The following is a 20,887-nucleotide window of genomic DNA, read 5'->3' as shown; positions in this document are numbered from 1 at the left end:
TAACACCTGTGTGACTCATATAATCAATACTTATCTTAATACCTGTGTGACTCATATAATCAATACTTATCTTAACATCTGTGTGTGACTCATATAATCAATATTTATCTTAACACCTGTGTGACTCATATAATCAACACTTATCTTAACATCTGTGTGTGACTCATATAATCAACACTTAGTATCTTAACACCTGTGTGACTCATATAATTAACACTTATCTTAACACCCGTGTGACATATAATCAACACTTATCTTAACACCCGTGTGACATATAATCAACACTTATCTTAACACCTGTGTGTGACTCATATAATCAACACTTATCTTAACAACTGTGTGTGACTCATATAATCAACACTTATCTTAACACCTGTGTGTGACTCATATAATCAACACTTATCTTAACACCTGTGTGACTCATATAATCAATACTTATCTTAACACCCGTGTGACTCATATAATCAATACTTATCTTAACACCTGTGTGACATATATAATCAATACTTATCTTAACACCCGTGTGACTCATATAATCAATACTTATCTTAACACCCGTGTGACTCATATAATCAACACTTATCTTAACACCTGTGTGACTCATATAATCAATACTTATCTTAACACCCGTGTGACTCATATAATCAACACTTATCTTAACACCTGTGTGACTCATATAATCAATACTTATCTTAACACCTGTGTGACTCATATAATCAATACTTATCTTAACACCTGTGTGACTCCTGAGATGTTACCACATTTTATTTACCTGCCAGAAAGATTGGCAGGATGTTCCTGAGCTGCACATCTCATGCTTTCTGTCGGCCATCTTGGTTTTCAGAGATTTGTGTTGCACTGACAGCACCTGGCCAGTGGGTGGCAGTGTGTGGCATCATATGAAACTACAGCATCAAGACTCTTGGACATATAAGGACATGTCTGTCACACAGCTGTTCACTGCAGAGACCACGATGTGTGACAGAGGTCAAATTTAGAAACGTTAAATTTCTCATTAAATTTGTTGTTGAAGAAACGACCTGATGTGACTGTTTCCCCTCAGAAAATAAATATAATAAAAACTATGAAAAAAGTCATTAAAATGTTTCAAAGTCATAATAATTAAAAACAATCTACGGACTCAAGATGTCGGCACACTTACGTCTCTGCAGTGTTTCACTTTACTCTTGAGTTTCATCAGAGTGAACACGAGGCATCACTGGACCAACAGGTAAAAGGAAACAATGTCAGTCTAATGTAACACGCCTGTGGTCAAAGCTCTGCCTCCTGGGAGCTGTAGTTGTTAAGTACAGAAACGTAAACTGTGAGGCCTACAGATGGAGATATGGCTCTCTGATTAATGATGGTGGTCACGTGTTATAAATATCTGCGTCTCTGTCTCAGTGACTTCGTTTGTTTCCATGATCTGTAAAAGCTGAAGTTTGATTTCAGAAACGAGGCTGAAAACACCCGTTGCTGTTGCTGTTGCTGCTGCGTCTTCACCGGTGCTGGATCACAGTAATCTGTTGTACATGAATGTCACTGTGCGCTTTATTCCAGAGCTGGTCGGCCATCTTTGACCTGTCATAGGCGCAGTCGCTGCTGTTTATAAACTATTACAAGTTATAATTTTCTTATACAATTTTCTTTTTAAAAAATTGCATTAATTAAGAATATTACAAGTCATACTTAAAAATGATAATATATAAAAATCATGTAAAAATATTATATAATATATATATTATATTAATATATAAAAAAATTACATGTCATAATTTCTAAAGATATTTTTTTATTTATAAGATATTAGAAGTGCTACTTTTCTAAAAACAATATATATCGATATAATTTAAAATATTACAAGTCCTAATTAAAGAATAATAGTGTGATTAAAAAGATGTTATAATTTCATCGTCATAATTTCTAAAGACTATTTTATATTAATACAAAATATTGCAAGTGCTACTTTTCTAAAAAAAAAAGTTTACAATAATAAAACAACAATTAAAATACAACAAGTCATACATTTTTAATTATTACAACTTTTTTCACAGTTTCTCAGTTATTGTGACGTTTCTTTTGGAAAAATACTGCTTTTCTTTCTTTCTTAATATTTTAATTTTATTCTTTAAATCTGAGATGTTTTTATTTCCTCTGATCACCTCATTCAGTGAGAGTGAAAATATTTCTTATAACAGCTGTTTAAGACATTTATTTTAAAAAAAAAACATAATATCTTTATAAAATATAATATTTTTTAGCACACTTTTTTTCTAGTTTTCAAGACTGAGACAAAATAAATAAATTAATATTGGTATAATAAGTTTTCTTTTACTACTGCGATTATTTTTATTATATATATTTTTTTTTATTATTTATTTATTTATTTATTTTTCCTTTGAGTTCTTTAAACTCATGACATAAAACTCAAACATAAAAAAAGAAAACCAGAAAGTGATTCATGGTTTATTTTTACATTAAAAACAATATTAAAATTAGTGTCAAATGTAAAATATCAAATTAATTTTAATTATGTATTTTGTATATTGGTGTGTTTCTGTGACTTTACTGGATGTACTGCTTTACTTATTTATTATTTTTTGACTTGAATCAATTTTGGTTTTGCAGTTTTGCATCAGATGAGGTACAGGAGCTGTACGGAGAAAGATTTGTGTCAATATTATTTATGTGAACAGATCAACAACCCAAAAATACAAAAAAAGGAGAACTACAAACTCCCCAAAATATTTTACATAAACAAATTATCTGTGAATACATTTAATTAATTTACAAATAAATAATAAAAAAATCCATTTATGATCGTCTTTATTAAATTAACATATGGAGACAAATTTGTGTCAATGTTATTTGTGCAAACGGATCAACAACCCGTGTGTACATGTGTAATCTGTAAATATATAAAACAACTTCCAATAATATAAAAAATTATTGTAAACTCCCCAAAATATTTCACGTCAAGTATAAAACAGATCTGCAATTTCAAAAAAAAAGACTAAGTGTGTAAAATGCAAATCTGGAAATGTAACTTTGAGATTCACAAAGAGGTTCCAGTTTTTCATTTATTTGCAAATTTATTTAAATTTGTGTTTTTACAGATTTGTTTTATATTTCTTTTTTTTTAGTTTAAAAATCATACTTCTGTATTTGAGTTGTTTTTACACATTAACACTCGGGTTGTTTCTGCAGATAATTCTGACACCAATCTGCCTCCGTAGCGTGCTGTAGGTTTCTTTATGGAAGTGGTTTCTGGATGTCGGGTCTGGCAGTGAAGTTGTGGAGGATCCTGGAGCGGATCTGATGCAGGTTGATGCCGTAGATGATGGGGTTAATGAGGGGCGGGACCACCAGGAACTCTGCGGCCAGCAGGTTCTGCAGCGCCTGCAGCGTGCCGCCGCTGCCGCCATAACGAGCGTACATGGTGTCAAACACCAGTGAGCCGGTGAAAATGAGCAGCGTGGCGAGGTGTGGCAGACACGTCTGTATGAACTTCCTGCGGTCGGAATGCAGCCTGAGCGAGGCTCGGACCAGGTGTGTGTAGGACACGAGGATGAGTGCGATCTGCGAGATGTGCGAGAACATGAGCACGAAGCCGTAGATGTTGTTGACGGTGGTGTCGGAGCACGACAGCTTCACCACCTCCCAGTTGGTGCAGAAGATCTTCTTGATGTGGCGCCGGCAGATCGGCAGGCTGGCTGTCAGCGTGATGCCGATCGCCGTCTCCAGCAGCGTGAAGCACCAGGTGAGCAGCAGCAGCTGCGCCACCCTCTGCGCCGTCATCAGCGTGCGGTACTGCAGCGGCTTACAGATGGCCAGGTAGCGGTCGTACGCCATGACGGTCAGGCTGGTGAACTCACAGAAGACGTAGCAGTAAACGCCAAACAGCTGCAACAGACAGCCGGCGTACGTGATGACCTGGGCGTCGGCCAGGAGGTCGTGCAGCAGCTTCGGGTAGAAACTGGACGCTCCGCAGATGCTGTTAAAACACAGGTTGCACAGGAAGATGTAGATGGGGTCATGGAGCGTTTTCTCCAGGCAGACGGTGACGATGAGCGTCAGGTTGACGAAGATGGTGAAGAGGTATGACATCAGAGCGAAGGCGAAGAACAGCTGGCGGTTTGTCACAGAGTCGTTGAGACCCTGAAGCACAAACACAAGCTCCGAGTTATTCAGCATCATCATCATCACCTGACACTCTGTCACCGTGTGACACCTTAACACCCTGAAACACTGTCACACCGTCACACTGTCACTCTGTCACACTGTCACTCTGTCACAGCGTCACACACAACAGGAACCATCACGTCAAACCAAAGGTGTCACCTCACCTCTGCACAGCGACAGAACAATCTGAGCCACACACATCTCGTGAGTGAAACCAGGCGACAAAGAAACACTGTGACACACTGAGATATGAGCACATGAAACACTGAGCTGTTTAAACAGAGACACAGTGACACACGTTCAGGACCTGACCTGAGTCAAACTGTCAAATATCACTCAGTCACATCAGAGTCAAACCACAGAGTGAACACATGAACCATGAGCGCATGAAACACATTCATCGGCAGTGAATCACATCATAGTCAAACCACAGTGTGAACACATGAACCATGAGCACATGAAACACATTCGTCGGCAGTGAATCACATCATAGTCAAACCACAGTGTGAACACATGAACCATGAGCACATGAAACACATTCGTCAGCAGTGAAACCTGAAAACAGTGCGACACAAATGTTTAAATGTTGAGAGGAGACATGAGATGGACTCAGAGACACAGATGAGACAGAGGAAGACTCCTGTCCTTCATCTGTCCTTCACTGTGGACAAACAGAGACACGTGACATCATGAGCAGGACAGAGACACAGTGAGACATGAGACACATCAGCAGCTGACAGGTGACATCACACAGAGCCGCTCAACATCCTGCCGAGCGGCTGGAGGACAGAGACGAAGATCAGCAGCTCTTATACACCTCAAACCTGCACAGGGACACGGACAGGGCGACCAGGCTGAGGCCACGCCCCCTCGTCATGAGTCACAGTCCAGTTTGTTATCACTGAGGAGGATTTTACATGTGAGGAATTTGGTTGTGAGACATAAATATAGGAGAAAATAAAAATATTAAAAACTAGGTCTGATTTTTAAACTCAGGATTAATTATATGTTTAAAATTACATTATTTTGCATTTAAAACATTTTGAAGTTCATATGAATTCAAGTTAATTCAAGTTAATTCAAATTAATTCAAATTAAACGCACATTGAACACAGTGGTTCCCAACAGCAGAGCATGGTGCTGCTCTGGTTACTTTGGCTACTGATTGTTTGTCTAAGTGTTGATCGAGTGGACTGTGTGATAAAATATGAGCTATTGCACATACGGGACAGTGTCCAGCAGTCTCCACCAAGGCTGTTCAAGTGACTTTCTAATTACTCTGAAGCCGGTTGAGAGATTGTTGGGCCAGGGCGGCCGCAAACAACTACCCCGGAAGCGAGGCAGGAGAGCCGGGCTCTAGTACGCCTACGGAGGTGCAAACATCGCGATCCTCTGCCCAGCATTATCCTGTCTAATGTCCGATCGTTGGCTAACAAGACAGACAAGCTGTCCCTTCTCATCAGCTCGAGGTGCGACATTGCTGACTGCTCGGTGATGTGCTTCACTGAAACCTGGCTTCACGAAGGAATACCCGACTCTTGGTGAACAACAGGTGGTGCACCAACACTACTGTGATTCACTGAACACGTTCGCCTGAACTGGAGGCCCTCGCGATTCAATGCCGACCGTTCTATCTACAGAGGGACTTCGGTTCCATCATTCTGCCATTCAGCAAGTGGCTGCCCAGGTCACGGAGATGGAGAGAACGCACCCGGACTCGGTCCTCCTGCTAATGGGGGATTTCAACCACGTCAGTCTGAACAGATCTCTCCTCAGGTACAAACGACAGATACACCTTGCCACAAGACGTGAGAAAACACTCAACCAGTGTTACTGTACTATCCCTCAGGCATACCGTGCGGTGACGCGGGCGCTTTCAGGGCGATCCGACCATAACATGATTGATTCATATCGTCAGCAATTAAAAACTGTTAAACACAAGACGAGGACACCCGAGGCTGCAGAATTGCTATGTGACTGCATAGAACAAACTGACTGGAATGTTTTTAGGGAAGCATGTTGTGGCTTAGACGACTTTACTGACACAGTGACACCATATATTAACTTTGTGGAGGACTCATGTATTCCATCTAAGTCTGTGGTTGTGTTCAGTAATAATAAGCCATGGTTCAACAAAGAGATTAAAACAATCAATCAAACTTTATTGCAGACTCCAAAGTCCAAATAGACATACAATCACATACAGTACATAAAACAAAAATACAGTAAAAAGGCGTTATATCACATAATATTAAAAAAGTACTTGTGCATATTCAGTAAAACACTACGCACTAACAAAAATTCTGCTTTTAAAAGTGGAGATAAAGACCTGTATAGAATTGCCAGATATGAATTTGAACATGCTGTTAAGAAAGCAAACGCCAGGTATAGAGACAGTCTAGAAGATAGACTAAAGCTAGAGATATCAGGGGGTCTGGCAGGGACTAGAGACAATAACTGGGTATAAGACTAACAGTCGGTCCAAGAGGCAGATCCACAGCTCCCAGATATGCTCAATGAATTCTTCTGCAGGGTCAATGTGAATTTATCCAACTCGGACCTTGCAATAAGATCACTCTCTGCCCCTCCCCCTGTGGTCATGGAGCACGAAGTAAGAGCCCTGCTCCGCAAGCAGAATATTAGGAAAGCTGCAGGGCCAGACTTTGTGTCTGCCTTTACTCTCTAGAGCGGCGCTCACCAACTTGCTTCTGTTTTTACAGATATTTTTAACTGGTCTCTTTGCGAGTGCAAAGTTTCAAATCTGCTGTGATTATCCCTGTACCAAAGAAATCAAATGTCAGCTGTCTGAATGACTACAGGCCTGTCGCCTTGACTTCTATTGTCATGAAAGTATTTGAACGACTAGTCTGTAGTGTTGAAATGGACAGCTATCACTTTGCCTGTAGAGCCAACAGATCTGTAGAGGATGCTGTGTCTTTGTGCCTCCAAAGCATTCTGCAGCACCTGGAGGTCCCTGGTACATACGCGAGAGTTTTATTCATAGATTTTAGCTCTGCTTTTAATACTTTATTGCCCAATAAGTTATTTAGCAAACTCCAGTTGATGGGAATCAGACAATCCATATGTCACTGGATCCTAGACTGTGTCCTCTCTCCCTCCTCTACTCCCTTCACACCAATGACTGTAGGTCTTCAATATGCCGACGACACTGTTGAAGAGCTCATCAGTAATAACAATGAATCAGACAGTTCTTGCCTTGTCTGGTTGGGGGATGTATATACACCCTTGTGCGGCTGAGGGTAATGAGAGCTTGTCATCAGACCGAGTGTGTGTGTGTGTGTGTGTGCTGGGGGGGGGGGGGTATTATATATATATTTCTAATGTTACTGTTTTCTAAATATTGTACCTATGATGTGTATTTCTTTTACTGTAATTTGTTGTTGTTTTTTACCAGGTCACTGGCAGAGGGACTGCCAATGGAAATTAGCCTTTTGGCTACAGTTGGGTGCATTTACATTTTATTTTTAAAATGTTCATTAATGTACATTGTCCCTCTACAACAAATAAAGATAAATGAAATGAAAATGAAACTACAGAGCTGAGGTGGATGCTCTGGTGACATGGTGTAAAGTGAATGACCTGGTTTTAAATGTTGCTAAGACAAAAGAAATGATAGTTGATTTTAGACAGGGAGGGGCAGCCCACCTTCCTTTGGTCATTCATGACCAGATAGTGGAGAGAGTCTCTAGTTTTAAATTTCTTGGCACCACCCTATGCCACACTCTAAAGTGGGAAGTCAACTCCAGCCTACTTATAAGCAAAGCCCACCAAACACTTCACTTTCAGGAAGTTTGGTGTGGGAAGAGGCAATGCTCCAATTTTACCATGCCGGGGCGGAGAGTGTTCTAGTCCCCTCCATCACGGTCTGGTACGGCAATGGTACTGCCTCAGACAGGAAGCAGCTGGAAAGGGTGCAAAAACTGCATCCAAAATCACTGGACGTGAGATTCCTTTTGTGGCCTCCATCTACGACTCCCGAATGAGCTGCAGGGTGCAGAAAATGCTAGCTGACTCCTCCCACCCTGTGAAACCCCTTTTCCAGCTTCTTCCTTCTGGGAAAAGATTTGAAAGTCTAGGTGGGAGAACATCCCGCTTATGTAATAGCACATATTCTGTGGCCATTAAACACCTCAATGCCCGATCACCCTGTGGCACAATAATACTGAACTAAATGCACTTTAAACTGTACTGTATGTAAAGCACCTTATCTGATCCGTACTTGAAGGACTATAATGCTTTAAGTCACTTTTAAGGAAGTTGCAAGGTCTGCTGTATTTATGTGTTTTAAATGTGAGTTCATGTATTTGTCTTTCATGTACAGTACTATGTGTTCCTGTGTGTGATATGCCTTTTTAACCTGACTACACTAAGACAAATTCCAATCAACCTTGTGTTGACATGGCAAATAAAGTATTCTATTCTATTCCAACAGTTGGGTCATGGTCCAAGCGTGGGTCGCAGTTTCATTCTGAATGGACCACAAGTGACTCGCAAACGTGTCAAGTTTGTAAGTTGACACGTTTTATTTTGAAGTGACGACATGACCCAACGACAGTGTGTATTCAACTGTGTGGACGTTGACCTAATGACTGAGGAGAAACTGGATCAGTTTTGAACCAGTGTTCTTGAGGTTCTTTAAAAGTTGAAGGCGTCGTTGAGGACGACCCGTGGTCCATTAATGAGGAGGGTTTCTGTTGTCCCATAATGCAACACTCGAGGAGCTGCTCATGAAGTGTGTAGTGAAACTTAAAACATGCTAACCCTAACGATTTAAAGACACACCTCCTGCAGAAAGACGCTGCAGATCTCCGTCTGCATCATCCGGATTACATCCATCTGAAATAAAAACTATAACTTGTAGAACATTTGTTGTTTTTGCAGCAGAGCGCTGAAGCTTCTGTCTGTCCTGTCATCACATCTTTACTTTATGTTCCCGTGCTTTACACGTCATATAAACGTGATATTTAGCTGCAGGAGATCACTGTTTGCATCATCCTCTATGTCAATCTACAAAAAATCATAACCTCTGCAACATTCATTGTTTTTGCAGCAGAGAGGCCTCAGTCTTCCATGTCATCATGTCATACTCTCGTAATGATGTCATCTCAAAACGTCACACCACATCAAAACATGTGGTGGCATCAGAGGAATGAAAACTGAAAATGATCATATCTCAAAAACTAAATAATGTTCATAGTTCAAACAACTTACAAAGTTCTAAGACATATTTTCTTTATGTTTTTACATTAAAAATCTTTTGGATCAAAGTGTTTTTTCTTTTATTTTGTAAAATCTGACAAAGAAAAATGCCCATTTTTTATATCATTTTTCTCAATGACACAATTTCAATACTTTTATCAATTATTGTGATTTATTGACTGAAATAACGTTTTAGCTCAGGTTGTACAGATTTTAGTGATGTGAAGTATTTACAGATACTCCAGGAAATGACATCACAATAAACAGAAATACAAACGTAGGCAGTGGTGGACTGTTTCTGTTGTGCAAAGGGTTAAATCTGACTTTTGTTCAAAAGACAACCAATCTGATTTATGAGCATCCAAAACTACCAAAATAATGCAGCGTCAGCATCAGTGTGTAGAGAGTCATCCTGATTATAATGTTTCATGATGAAATAAAGATGTAAAGAGATAAACAGGACGAACGCAGCTCAGCTGAGCTTAAAGTCCACAGAGGCCGCTGCTGCTGGGAGAATTACATCACTGTCCCTCAGGTCAGAGGTCATTTCAGCCCGTCAACATGTCTGTCCCTGAGGCGTCTTCACGCTCGCCACAGTTTCCACCAATTCCCTCTGAAGCAAATTACACTCAGAGCTGCTGACCAGTGAGACCAATCAGCAGGAGCACACCTCAGGACTGGTTGCACTGGTCCTCAGAGGGCTGATAATGACCTCCCCTCAGACCGCTCTGTGACAGCGTCATCATGTTTACAGCAAACTGCCACAACAAGTGGACATTGAAGTTTTCTGAAGCGTCTCTGGACAGTCTTTAGTCTTTGAGTCCCACTGTGAGAAAATAAAGATAAATAAATAAATAAAACATCCTTTCACGTTGGCATGATTGGCAGCTTGTCACCGCCAATATGTAATGGTGCCCGGCAGTGATAGGGGATAATGTGGCGGGAAAATAACGAAAGTTAAAAGGGGCGAAAGTGGGGCAGGTGGGACGGGTGGTGGATGGGTCCAACAACCACTGACTTTCACCCAGGAGGCCTGTGTTCACTTCCTGTAAGATTGTAAAGCAAAACCCTGTTCTTTGTTCCTAAACCCAACCACGTGGGTGTGTCGGCTAAACGTAACCATGTGCGTGTGTTGGTAAACGTAACCACGTCTGTGTGTTGGTAAACGTAACCACGTGTGTGTGTTGGCTAAACGTAACCACGTGCGTGTGTTGGTAAACGTAACCACGTCTGTGTGTTGGTAAACGTAACCACGTGTGTGTGTTGGCTAAACGTAACCACGTGTGTGTGTTGGCTAAACGTAACCACGTCTGTGTGTTGCTAAACGTAACCACGTGTGTGTGTTCCTAAACCCAACCACGTGGGTGTGTCGGCTAAACGTAACCATGTGCGTGTGTTGGTAAACGTAACCACGTCTGTGTGTTGGTAAACGTAACCACGTGTGTGTGTTGGCTAAACGTAACCACGTGCGTGTGTTGGTAAACGTAACCACGTCTGTGTGTTGGTAAACGTAACCACGTGTGTGTGTTGGCTAAACGTAACCACGTGTGTGTGTTGGCTAAACGTAACCACGTCTGTGTGTTGCTAAACGTAACCACGTGTGTGTGTTGGTAAACGTAACCACGTGTGTGTGTTGGCTAAACGTAACCACGTACGTGTGTTGGCTAAACGTAACCACGTCTGTGTGTTGGTAAACGTAACCACGTGTGTGTGTCGGCTAAACGTAACCACGTGTGTGTGTTGGCTAAACGTAACCACGTGCGTGTGTTGGTAAATGTAACCACGTGTGTGTGTTGGCTAAACGTAACCACGTGTGTGTGTTGGTAAACGTAACCACATGTGTGTGTTGGTAAACGTAACCACGTGCGTGTGTCGGCTAAACGTAACCACGTCTGTGTGTGTTGGTAAACATAACCACGTGTGTGTGTCAGCTAAACGTAACCACGTGTGTGTGTCGGCTAAACGTGACCACGTGTGTGTGTGTCGACTAAACGTAACCACGTGTGTGTGTCGGCTAAACGTAACTACGTGTGTGTGTTGGCTAAACGTAACCACGTGCGTGTGTTGGTAAACGTAACCACGTGTGTGTGTGTTGGCTAAACGTAACCACGTGCGTGTGTTGGTAAACGTAACCACGTGTGTGTGTTGGTAAACGTAACCACGTGCGTGTGCCGGCTAAACGTAACCACGTGTGTGTGTGTCGACTAAACGTAACCACGTGTGTGTGTTGGCTAAACGTAACCACGTGTGTGTGTCGGCTAAACGTAACCATGTCTGTGTGTGTTGGTAAACGTAACCACGTGTGTGTGTCGGCTAAACGTAACCACGTGTGTGTGTTGGCTAAACGTAACCACGTGCGTGTGGGCTAAACGCAACCACGTGTGTGTGTGTTGACTAAACGTAACCACGTGTGTGTGTTGGCTAAACGTAACCACGTGTGTGTGTCGGCTAAACGTAACCATGTCTGTGTGTGTTGGTAAACGTAACCACGTGTGTGTGTGTTGGCTAAACGTAACCACGTGCGTGTGTTGGTAAACGTAACCACGTGTGTGTGTTGGTAAACGTAACCACGTGTGTGTGTCGGCTAAACGTAACCACGTCTGTGTGTGTTGGTAAACATAACCACGTGTGTGTGTTGGCTAAACGTGACAACGTGTGTGTGTGTCGACTAAACGTAACCACGTGTGTGTGTCGGCTAAATGTAACCACGTGTGTGTGTCGGCTAAACGTGACCACGTGTGTGTGTGTCGACTAAACGTAACCACGTGTGTGTGTTGGCTAAACGTAACCACATGTGTGTGTCGGCTAAACGTAACCACGTGTGTGTGTTGGCTAAACGTAACCACGTCTGTGTGTTGCTAAACGTGACCACGTGTGTGTGTTGGTAAACGTAACCACGTGTGTGTGTTGGCTAAACGTAACCACGTACGTGTGTCGGCTAAACGTAACCACGTTTGTGTGTTGGTAAACGTAACCACGTGTGTGTGTCGGCTAAACGTAACCACGTGTGTGTGTTGGCTAAACGTAACCACGTGCGTGTGTTGGTAAATGTAACCACGTGTGTGTGTTGGCTAAACGTAACCACGTGTGTGTGTTGGTAAACGTAACCACATGTGTGTGTTGGTAAACGTAACCACGTGCGTGTGTCGGCTAAACGTAACCACGTCTGTGTGTGTTGGTAAACATAACCACGTGTGTGTGTCAGCTAAACGTAACCACGTGTGTGTGTCGGCTAAACGTGACCACGTGTGTGTGTGTCGACTAAACGTAACCACGTGTGTGTGTCGGCTAAACGTAACTACGTGTGTGTGTTGGCTAAACGTAACCACGTGCGTGTGTTGGTAAACGTAACCACGTGTGTGTGTGTTGGCTAAACGTAACCACGTGCGTGTGTTGGTAAACGTAACCACGTGTGTGTGTTGGCTAAACGTAACCACGTGCGTGTGTTGGTAAACGTAACCACGTCTGTGTGTTGGTAAACGTAACCACGTGTGTGTGTTGGCTAAACGTAACCACGTGTGTGTGTTGGCTAAACGTAACCACGTCTGTGTGTTGCTAAACGTAACCACGTGTGTGTGTTCCTAAACCCAACCACGTGGGTGTGTCGGCTAAACGTAACCATGTGCGTGTGTTGGTAAACGTAACCACGTCTGTGTGTTGGTAAACGTAACCACGTGTGTGTGTTGGCTAAACGTAACCACGTGCGTGTGTTGGTAAACGTAACCACGTCTGTGTGTTGGTAAACGTAACCACGTGTGTGTGTTGGCTAAACGTAACCACGTGCGTGTGTTGGTAAACGTAACCACGTCTGTGTGTTGGTAAACGTAACCACGTGTGTGTGTTGGCTAAACGTAACCACGTGTGTGTGTTGGCTAAACGTAACCACGTCTGTGTGTTGCTAAACGTAACCACGTGTGTGTGTTCCTAAACCCAACCACGTGGGTGTGTCGGCTAAACGTAACCATGTGCGTGTGTTGGTAAACGTAACCACGTCTGTGTGTTGGCTAAACGTAACCACGTGTGTGTGTTGGCTAAACGTAACCACGTGCGTGTGTTGGTAAACGTAACCACGTCTGTGTGTTGGTAAACGTAACCACGTGTGTGTGTTGGCTAAACGTAACCACGTGTGTGTGTTGGCTAAACGTAACCACGTCTGTGTGTTGCTAAACGTAACCACGTGTGTGTGTTGGTAAACGTAACCACGTGTGTGTGTTGGCTAAACGTAACCACGTACGTGTGTCGGCTAAACGTAACCACGTCTGTGTGTTGGTAAACGTAACCACGTGTGTGTGTCGGCTAAACGTAACCACGTGTGTGTGTTGGCTAAACGTAACCACGTGCGTGTGTTGGTAAATGTAACCACGTGTGTGTGTTGGCTAAACGTAACCACGTGTGTGTGTTGGTAAACGTAACCACGTGTGTGTGTTGGTAAACGTAACCACGTGCGTGTGTCGGCTAAACGTAACCACGTCTGTGTGTGTTGGTAAACATAACCACGTGTGTGTGTCAGCTAAACGTAACCACGTGTGTGTGTCGGCTAAACGTGACCACGTGTGTGTGTGTCGACTAAACGTAACCACGTGTGTGTGTCGGCTAAACGTAACTACGTGTGTGTGTTGGCTAAACGTAACCACGTGCGTGTGTTGGTAAACGTAACCACGTGTGTGTGTGTTGGCTAAACGTAACCACGTGCGTGTGTTGGTAAACGTAACCACGTGTGTGTGTTGGTAAACGTAACCACGTGCGTGTGCCGGCTAAACGTAACCACGTGTGTGTGTGTCGACTAAACGTAACCACGTGTGTGTGTTGGCTAAACGTAACCACGTGTGTGTGTCGGCTAAACGTAACCATGTCTGTGTGTGTTGGTAAACGTAACCACGTGTGTGTGTCGGCTAAACGTAACCACGTGTGTGTGTTGGCTAAACGTAACCACGTGCGTGTGGGCTAAACGCAACCACGTGTGTGTGTGTTGACTAAACGTAACCACGTGTGTGTGTTGGCTAAACGTAACCACGTGTGTGTGTCGGCTAAACGTAACCATGTCTGTGTGTGTTGGTAAACGTAACCACGTGTGTGTGTGTTGGCTAAACGTAACCACGTGCGTGTGTTGGTAAACGTAACCACGTGTGTGTGTTGGTAAACGTAACCACGTGTGTGTGTCGGCTAAACGTAACCACGTCTGTGTGTGTTGGTAAACATAACCACGTGTGTGTGTTGGCTAAACGTGACCACGTGTGTGTGTGTCGACTAAACGTAACCACGTGTGTGTGTCGGCTAAATGTAACCACGTGTGTGTGTCGGCTAAACGTAACCACGTGTGTGTGTGTCGACTAAACGTAACCACGTGTGTGTGTTGGCTAAACGTAACCACATGTGTGTGTCGGCTAAACGTAACCACGTGTGTGTGTTGGCTAAACGTAACCACGTCTGTGTGTTGCTAAACGTAACCACGTGTGTGTGTTGGTAAACGTAACCACGTGTGTGTGTTGGCTAAACGTAACCACGTACGTGTGTCGGCTAAACGTAACCACGTCTGTGTGTTGGTAAACGTAACCACGTGTGTGTGTCGGCTAAACGTAACCACGTGTGTGTGTTGGCTAAACGTAACCACGTGCGTGTGTTGGTAAATGTAACCACGTGTGTGTGTTGGCTAAACGTAACCACGTGTGTGTGTTGGTAAACGTAACCACATGTGTGTGTTGGTAAACGTAACCACGTGTGTGTGTTGGCTAAACGTAACCACGTACGTGTGTCGGCTAAACGTAACCACGTCTGTGTGTTGGTAAACGTAACCACGTGTGTGTGTCGGCTAAACGTAACCACGTGTGTGTGTTGGCTAAACGTAACCACGTGCGTGTGTTGGTAAATGTAACCACGTGTGTGTGTTGGCTAAACGTAACCACGTGTGTGTGTTGGTAAACGTAACCACATGTGTGTGTTGGTAAACGTAACCACGTGCGTGTGTCGGCTAAACGTAACCACGTCTGTGTGTGTTGGTAAACATAACCACGTGTGTGTGTCAGCTAAACGTAACCACGTGTGTGTGTCGGCTAAACGTGACCACGTGTGTGTGTGTCGACTAAACGTAACCACGTGTGTGTGTCGGCTAAACGTAACTACGTGTGTGTGTTGGCTAAACGTAACCACGTGCGTGTGTTGGTAAACGTAACCACGTGTGTGTGTGTTGGCTAAACATAACCACGTGCGTGTGTTGGTAAACGTAACCACGTGTGTGTGTTGGTAAACGTAACCACGTGCGTGTGCCGGCTAAACGTAACCACGTGTGTGTGTGTCGACTAAACGTAACCACGTGTGTGTGTGTCGACTAAACGTAACCACGTGTGTGTGTTGGCTAAACGTAACCACGTGTGTGTGTCGGCTAAACGTAACCATGTCTGTGTGTGTTGGTAAACGTAACCACGTGTGTGTGTCGGCTAAACGTAACCACGTGTGTGTGTTGGCTAAACGTAACCACGTGCGTGTGGGCTAAACGCAACCACGTGTGTGTGTGTTGACTAAACGTAACCACGTGTGTGTGTTGGCTAAACGTAACCACGTGTGTGTGTCGGCTAAACGTAACCATGTCTGTGTGTGTTGGTAAACGTAACCACGTGTGTGTGTGTTGGCTAAACGTAACCACGTGCGTGTGTTGGTAAACGTAACCACGTGTGTGTGTTGGTAAACGTAACCACGTGTGTGTGTCGGCTAAACGTAACCACGTCTGTGTGTGTTGGTAAACATAACCACGTGTGTGTGTTGGCTAAACGTGACCACGTGTGTGTGTGTCGACTAAACGTAACCACGTGTGTGTGTCGGCTAAATGTAACCACGTGTGTGTGTCGGCTAAACGTGACCACGTGTGTGTGTGTCGACTAAACGAAACCACGTGTGTGTGTTGGCTAAACGTAACCACATGTGTGTGTCGGCTAAACGTAACCATGTCTGTGTGTGTTGGTAAACGTAACCACGTGTGTGTGTCAGCTAAAAGTAACCGTGTGTGTGTGTCGGCTAAACGTGACCACGTGTGTGTGTGTGTCGGCTAAACGTGACCACGTGTGTGTGTGTGTCGGCTAAACGTAACCACGTGTGTGTGTTGGCTAAACGTGTTGGCTAAACATAACCACGTGTGTGTGTGTGTGTTGGCTAAACGTAACCATGTGTGTGTTGTTGAAGGAAAAAAACTTCAGTTGGTGGTGTTGTACCGACGCAGTGCTTTTATTTTGAAAGAGACTGTATGCAAACAGGCCTTTAGTCATATTTGAAGTCGGACTGGATTCCTTGGAGCTGGGATAATAGTCCATTGAAATAAAGTTCTGCTCCGTGATGTCTCTTCCTGAGATATGATGTCAAAACATGACAATGCCACAGTGACCTTTGACCTTTTTTCTTTAGTAAAATCTTGTACAGAAACCTTTCATTCATGCTCAGCAGACACTTTCAAATGACTTAAATTGAAACTAATAAACTGGTTTTTCAGATCATGTGTCTTTGCTTCTTATGGTGGGACAATAACACAGGAAAATAAGATGAGCTGTGTGTGCTCTGTCCTTCCTGACAGACATTTTCCTGCTGAAGCTGCTGAGCCACAGACAAACATTTATTTTGTTCTTGTGTTACTCGCGCTGAAAAATCTAAAAATATTTTTACACGTGACACGAATTTTGGTCATGTTGAGTCCGTACATCACGGGGCTGAGGAGCGGCTGGCACGTGAGGAAGTGTAATGATAAAAATATTCCTAACACATCAGGCACACTGCTCATATCAAACCTGCTCTGTAATATTTCAAAGAAAACCCCGAAGGAGAAGTTGAGCAGAGAGGCGAGGTGAGGTGTGCAGGTGCTGACGGCTTTCTGTCTCGTCTGTTTACAGCCAGAGAAACAGACTCTGAGGATCCTGATGTACGAGTAAAGAATCACAGACACAGGAACACAGACTGTGACAGAAGAAGCAACGAGTTCATAGACATTATTGACTGTGGTGTCATAACAAGCCAGCTTTATGACGGAGTGGTTGTCACAGTAGACTTTATTGATGACGCTCCCACACAGCTGCAGAGACGCACTCAACACTGTCGTTACAAACACAGCAACAAAAGGAGGAAACCAAATCACAGCAATGAGCATGATCACCTTATCAGACGTCATGCGTGTGTTATACTGCAGAGGATAACAGATGGCCAGATATCTGTCATAAGACATGACGGCCAAGTTCGTGAACTCGACACTGCCGTAAGAGTACACACAGAAAATCTGCAGGAAACAAGCTGAAGCAGAGACAGTGTGAATGTCAGAGAGGATCTGAAGCAGCAGCAATGGAAACAACCCTGTACTACCATACAGTTCATTTACAAACAGGCTGCACAGAAACATGTACATAGGTTCATGTAAGCTTCTGTTCACACAGATAACCACAATCAGCAGGAGGTTGGAGCAAAGAATCAACATGTATAAAAATATAATCAGCAGGAAAAAGAAGGATTTAAAGGACTCAGTGTCAACGTAGGCACCCAGAGTGAAATATGCATCATGTGTGGAGTTTATCATCATCCTGCTTCTGCTTTAAAAACAGCGTCACTGCACGAGAGCAAACAGAGTCCAACACATCACATTGTGTTTGTTACAGATGATTTAACATGACAGAGCTCAAACAATCAGCACAGTGTTCAGGCTCCTCACAGCCAGTTATCATCCTGACAAACAAACTTACCGCTCTGATTTAAAGTCAGTGTCCAGGTGAGAAACTACAAACACCAGCCTGAGTCTCTCCTGACTGAACCCAAACTCTTCTCCTGCTTCTTTTAAACGTTTCAAGCCAGCAGCGCCCACAGCAGCGCCCCGACGACGTCATCACAGGAACTGCTGTGAGTTTCTAACTAAAAAACAAAAAGGCTCCTCAGGCGCTCCGACAGAAGTTATACACAAATAGATGATGGTTATTTTTTAACATTTTAATGTTTAAATGTGTAGCCTATACATGAAATACAAAATATGTTTCATCTACAAAGTGTGCCTCCTCCTCTACATCTGCCCAGCCTCATTAGGGGTGGTAATCTTGAGTTTTCCTTTTAGCTAGGTGTGGATTTCAAATCCAAACAGTAAACATATGGGACACAGAGGCTTTAATAGTGTGTCGTTACGTTTAGCCAACACACACACATGGTTACGTTTAGCCAACACACACACACACACACATGGTTACGTTTAGCCAACACACACACACACACACATGGTTACGTTTAGCCAACACACACACATGGTTACGTTTAGCCAACACACACACACACACACACGTGGTTACGTTTAGCCAACACACACACGTGGTTACGTTTAGCCAACACACACACACACACACACGTGGTTACGTTTAGCCAACACACACACGTGGTTACGTTTAGCCAACACACACACACACACACACACACACACACACGTGGTTACGTTTAGCCAACACACACACGTGGTTATGTTTAGCCGACACACACACACACATGGTTACGTTTAGCCGACACACACACGTGGTTATGTTTAGCCAACACACACACACACACTTACGTGGTTACATTTAGCCAACACACACACATGGTTACGTTTAGCCAACACACACACACACACACACACGTGGTTACGTTTAGCTGACACACACACGTTGTTACGTTTAGCCGACACACACACACGTGGTTACGTTTAGCTGACACACACGTGGTTACATTTAGCCAACACACACACACACACACACACACACGTGGTTAGGTTTAGCCAACACACACACACATGGTTACGTTTAGCCAACACACACACACACACACGTGGTTACGTTTAGCCAACACACACACGGTGTTACGTTTAGCCAACACACACACACACACACACACACACACACGTGGTTACGTCTATCCAACACACACACACGTGGTTACGTTTATCCAACACACACACACGTGGTTACGTTTATTGAACACACACACACGTGGTTACGTTTAGCCAACACACACACGTGGTTACGTTTAGCCCACACACACACGTGGTTACGTTTAGCCAACACACACACGTGGTTACGTTTAGCCAACACACACACACGTGGTTACGTTTAGCCAACACACACACGTGGTTACATTTAGCCAACACACACACGTGGTTACGTTTAGCCAACACACACACACACATGGTTACGTTTAGCCAACACACACACGTGGTTACGTTTAGCCAACACACACACACATGGTTACGTTTAGCCAACACACACACGTGGTTACGTTTAGCCAACACACACACACATGGTTACGTTTAGCCAACACACACACACATGGTTACGTTTAGCCCACACACACACGTGGTTACGTTTAGCCAACACACACACACGTGGTTACGTTTAGCCAACACACACACGTGGTTACATTTAGCCAACACACACACGTGGTTACGTTTAGCCAACACACACACACATGGTTACGTTTAGCCAACACACACACGTGGTTACGTTTAGCCAACACACACACACATGGTTACGTTTAGCCAACACACACACGTGGTTACATTTAGCCAACACACACACACATGGTTACGTTTAGCCAACACACACACACGTGGTTACGTTTAGCCAACACACACACACATGGTTACATTTAGCCAACACACACACGTGGTTACGTTTAGCCAACACACACACACATGGTGACGTTTAGCCAACACACACACACATGGTTACGTTTAGCCCACACACACACGTGGTTACGTTTAGCCAACACACACACACGTGGTTACGTTTAGCCAACACACACACGTGGTTACATTTAGCCAACACACACACGTGGTTACGTTTAGCCAACACACACACACATGGTTACGTTTAGCCAACACACACACGTGGTTACGTTTAGCCAACACACACACACGTGGTTACGTTTAGCCAACACACACACGTGGTTACATTTAGCCAACACACACACACATGGTTACGTTTAGCCAACACACACACACGTGGTTACGTTTAGCCAACACACACACACATGGTTATGTTTAGCCAACACACACACGTGGTTACGTTTAGCCAACACACACACATGGTTACGTTTAGCCAACACACACACGGTTACATTTAGCCAACACACACACACACGTGGTTACATTTAGCCGATGTCATGTGTTCACTGTGGTTTGAGTCTGATGTGATTCGGTGGTGATGAATGTGTTTCATGTGCTCATATCTCAGTGTGTTACCTGGTTTCAGTCACATGACATGTGTGGGTCAGATTTTCAATGACTTCAGAGTGAGACCGGGTTTGAAAAGTCTTTAACTGGACTGAGCAGTCTCGTCTTTAAAATTCTTAAATATCTGGTGGACATATTTTTTAAACAGTTACAGTGAAAGTATTAAAAGTCAGAGGGATATGTGATGAGGTCAGTGAGTGGGTTGACCCAAACTGGAATAGGTTAAAAGAGGCAGACGCAGAGTCTCAGCTCAGTCGGTGTGATTCACTCGATGAT

General features: G+C 43.6%; 2 protein-coding genes across 2 annotated transcripts; both read right to left on the bottom strand.

The window, feature by feature from the left end:
• Window positions 1-2,819: 2,819 nt before the first annotated feature.
• On the bottom strand, window positions 2,820-4,863 carry LOC117259747 (olfactory receptor 4S2-like). The gene has a single exon (XM_033631420.2). The coding sequence runs from the start codon at window positions 4,201-4,203 to the stop codon at window positions 3,253-3,255; it is 951 nt and encodes a 316-aa protein (XP_033487311.1). The 5' UTR covers window positions 4,204-4,863; the 3' UTR covers window positions 2,820-3,252.
• Window positions 4,864-16,999: 12,136 nt separating this feature from the next.
• LOC144462688 (olfactory receptor 3A3-like) lies at window positions 17,000-20,725 on the bottom strand. Its single transcript, XM_078166806.1, has 2 exons — window positions 20,709-20,725; window positions 17,000-17,954 (listed from the first exon to the last, which is right to left on the bottom strand). The coding sequence occupies exon 2, from the start codon at window positions 17,948-17,950 to the stop codon at window positions 17,000-17,002; it is 951 nt and encodes a 316-aa protein (XP_078022932.1). The 5' UTR covers window positions 17,951-17,954; window positions 20,709-20,725.
• Window positions 20,726-20,887: the final 162 nt, after the last annotated feature.

The sequence above is a fragment of the Epinephelus lanceolatus genome, chromosome 4, assembly GCF_041903045.1.
Source record: "Epinephelus lanceolatus isolate andai-2023 chromosome 4, ASM4190304v1, whole genome shotgun sequence".
In the NCBI taxonomy this organism is placed as follows: Eukaryota; Metazoa; Chordata; class Actinopteri; order Perciformes; family Serranidae; genus Epinephelus; species Epinephelus lanceolatus.
This window is presented reverse-complemented; position numbering and strand designations above follow the sequence as displayed.

Bases quoted from the DNA above. Each gene is read 5' to 3' on its own strand.
- LOC117259747 (XM_033631420.2), bottom strand. From the start codon at position 4,203: ATGATGATGATGCTGAATAACTCGGAGCTTGTGTTTGTGCTTCAGGGT.
- LOC144462688 (XM_078166806.1), bottom strand. From the start codon at position 17,950: ATGATGATAAACTCCACACATGATGCATATTTCACTCTGGGTGCCTAC.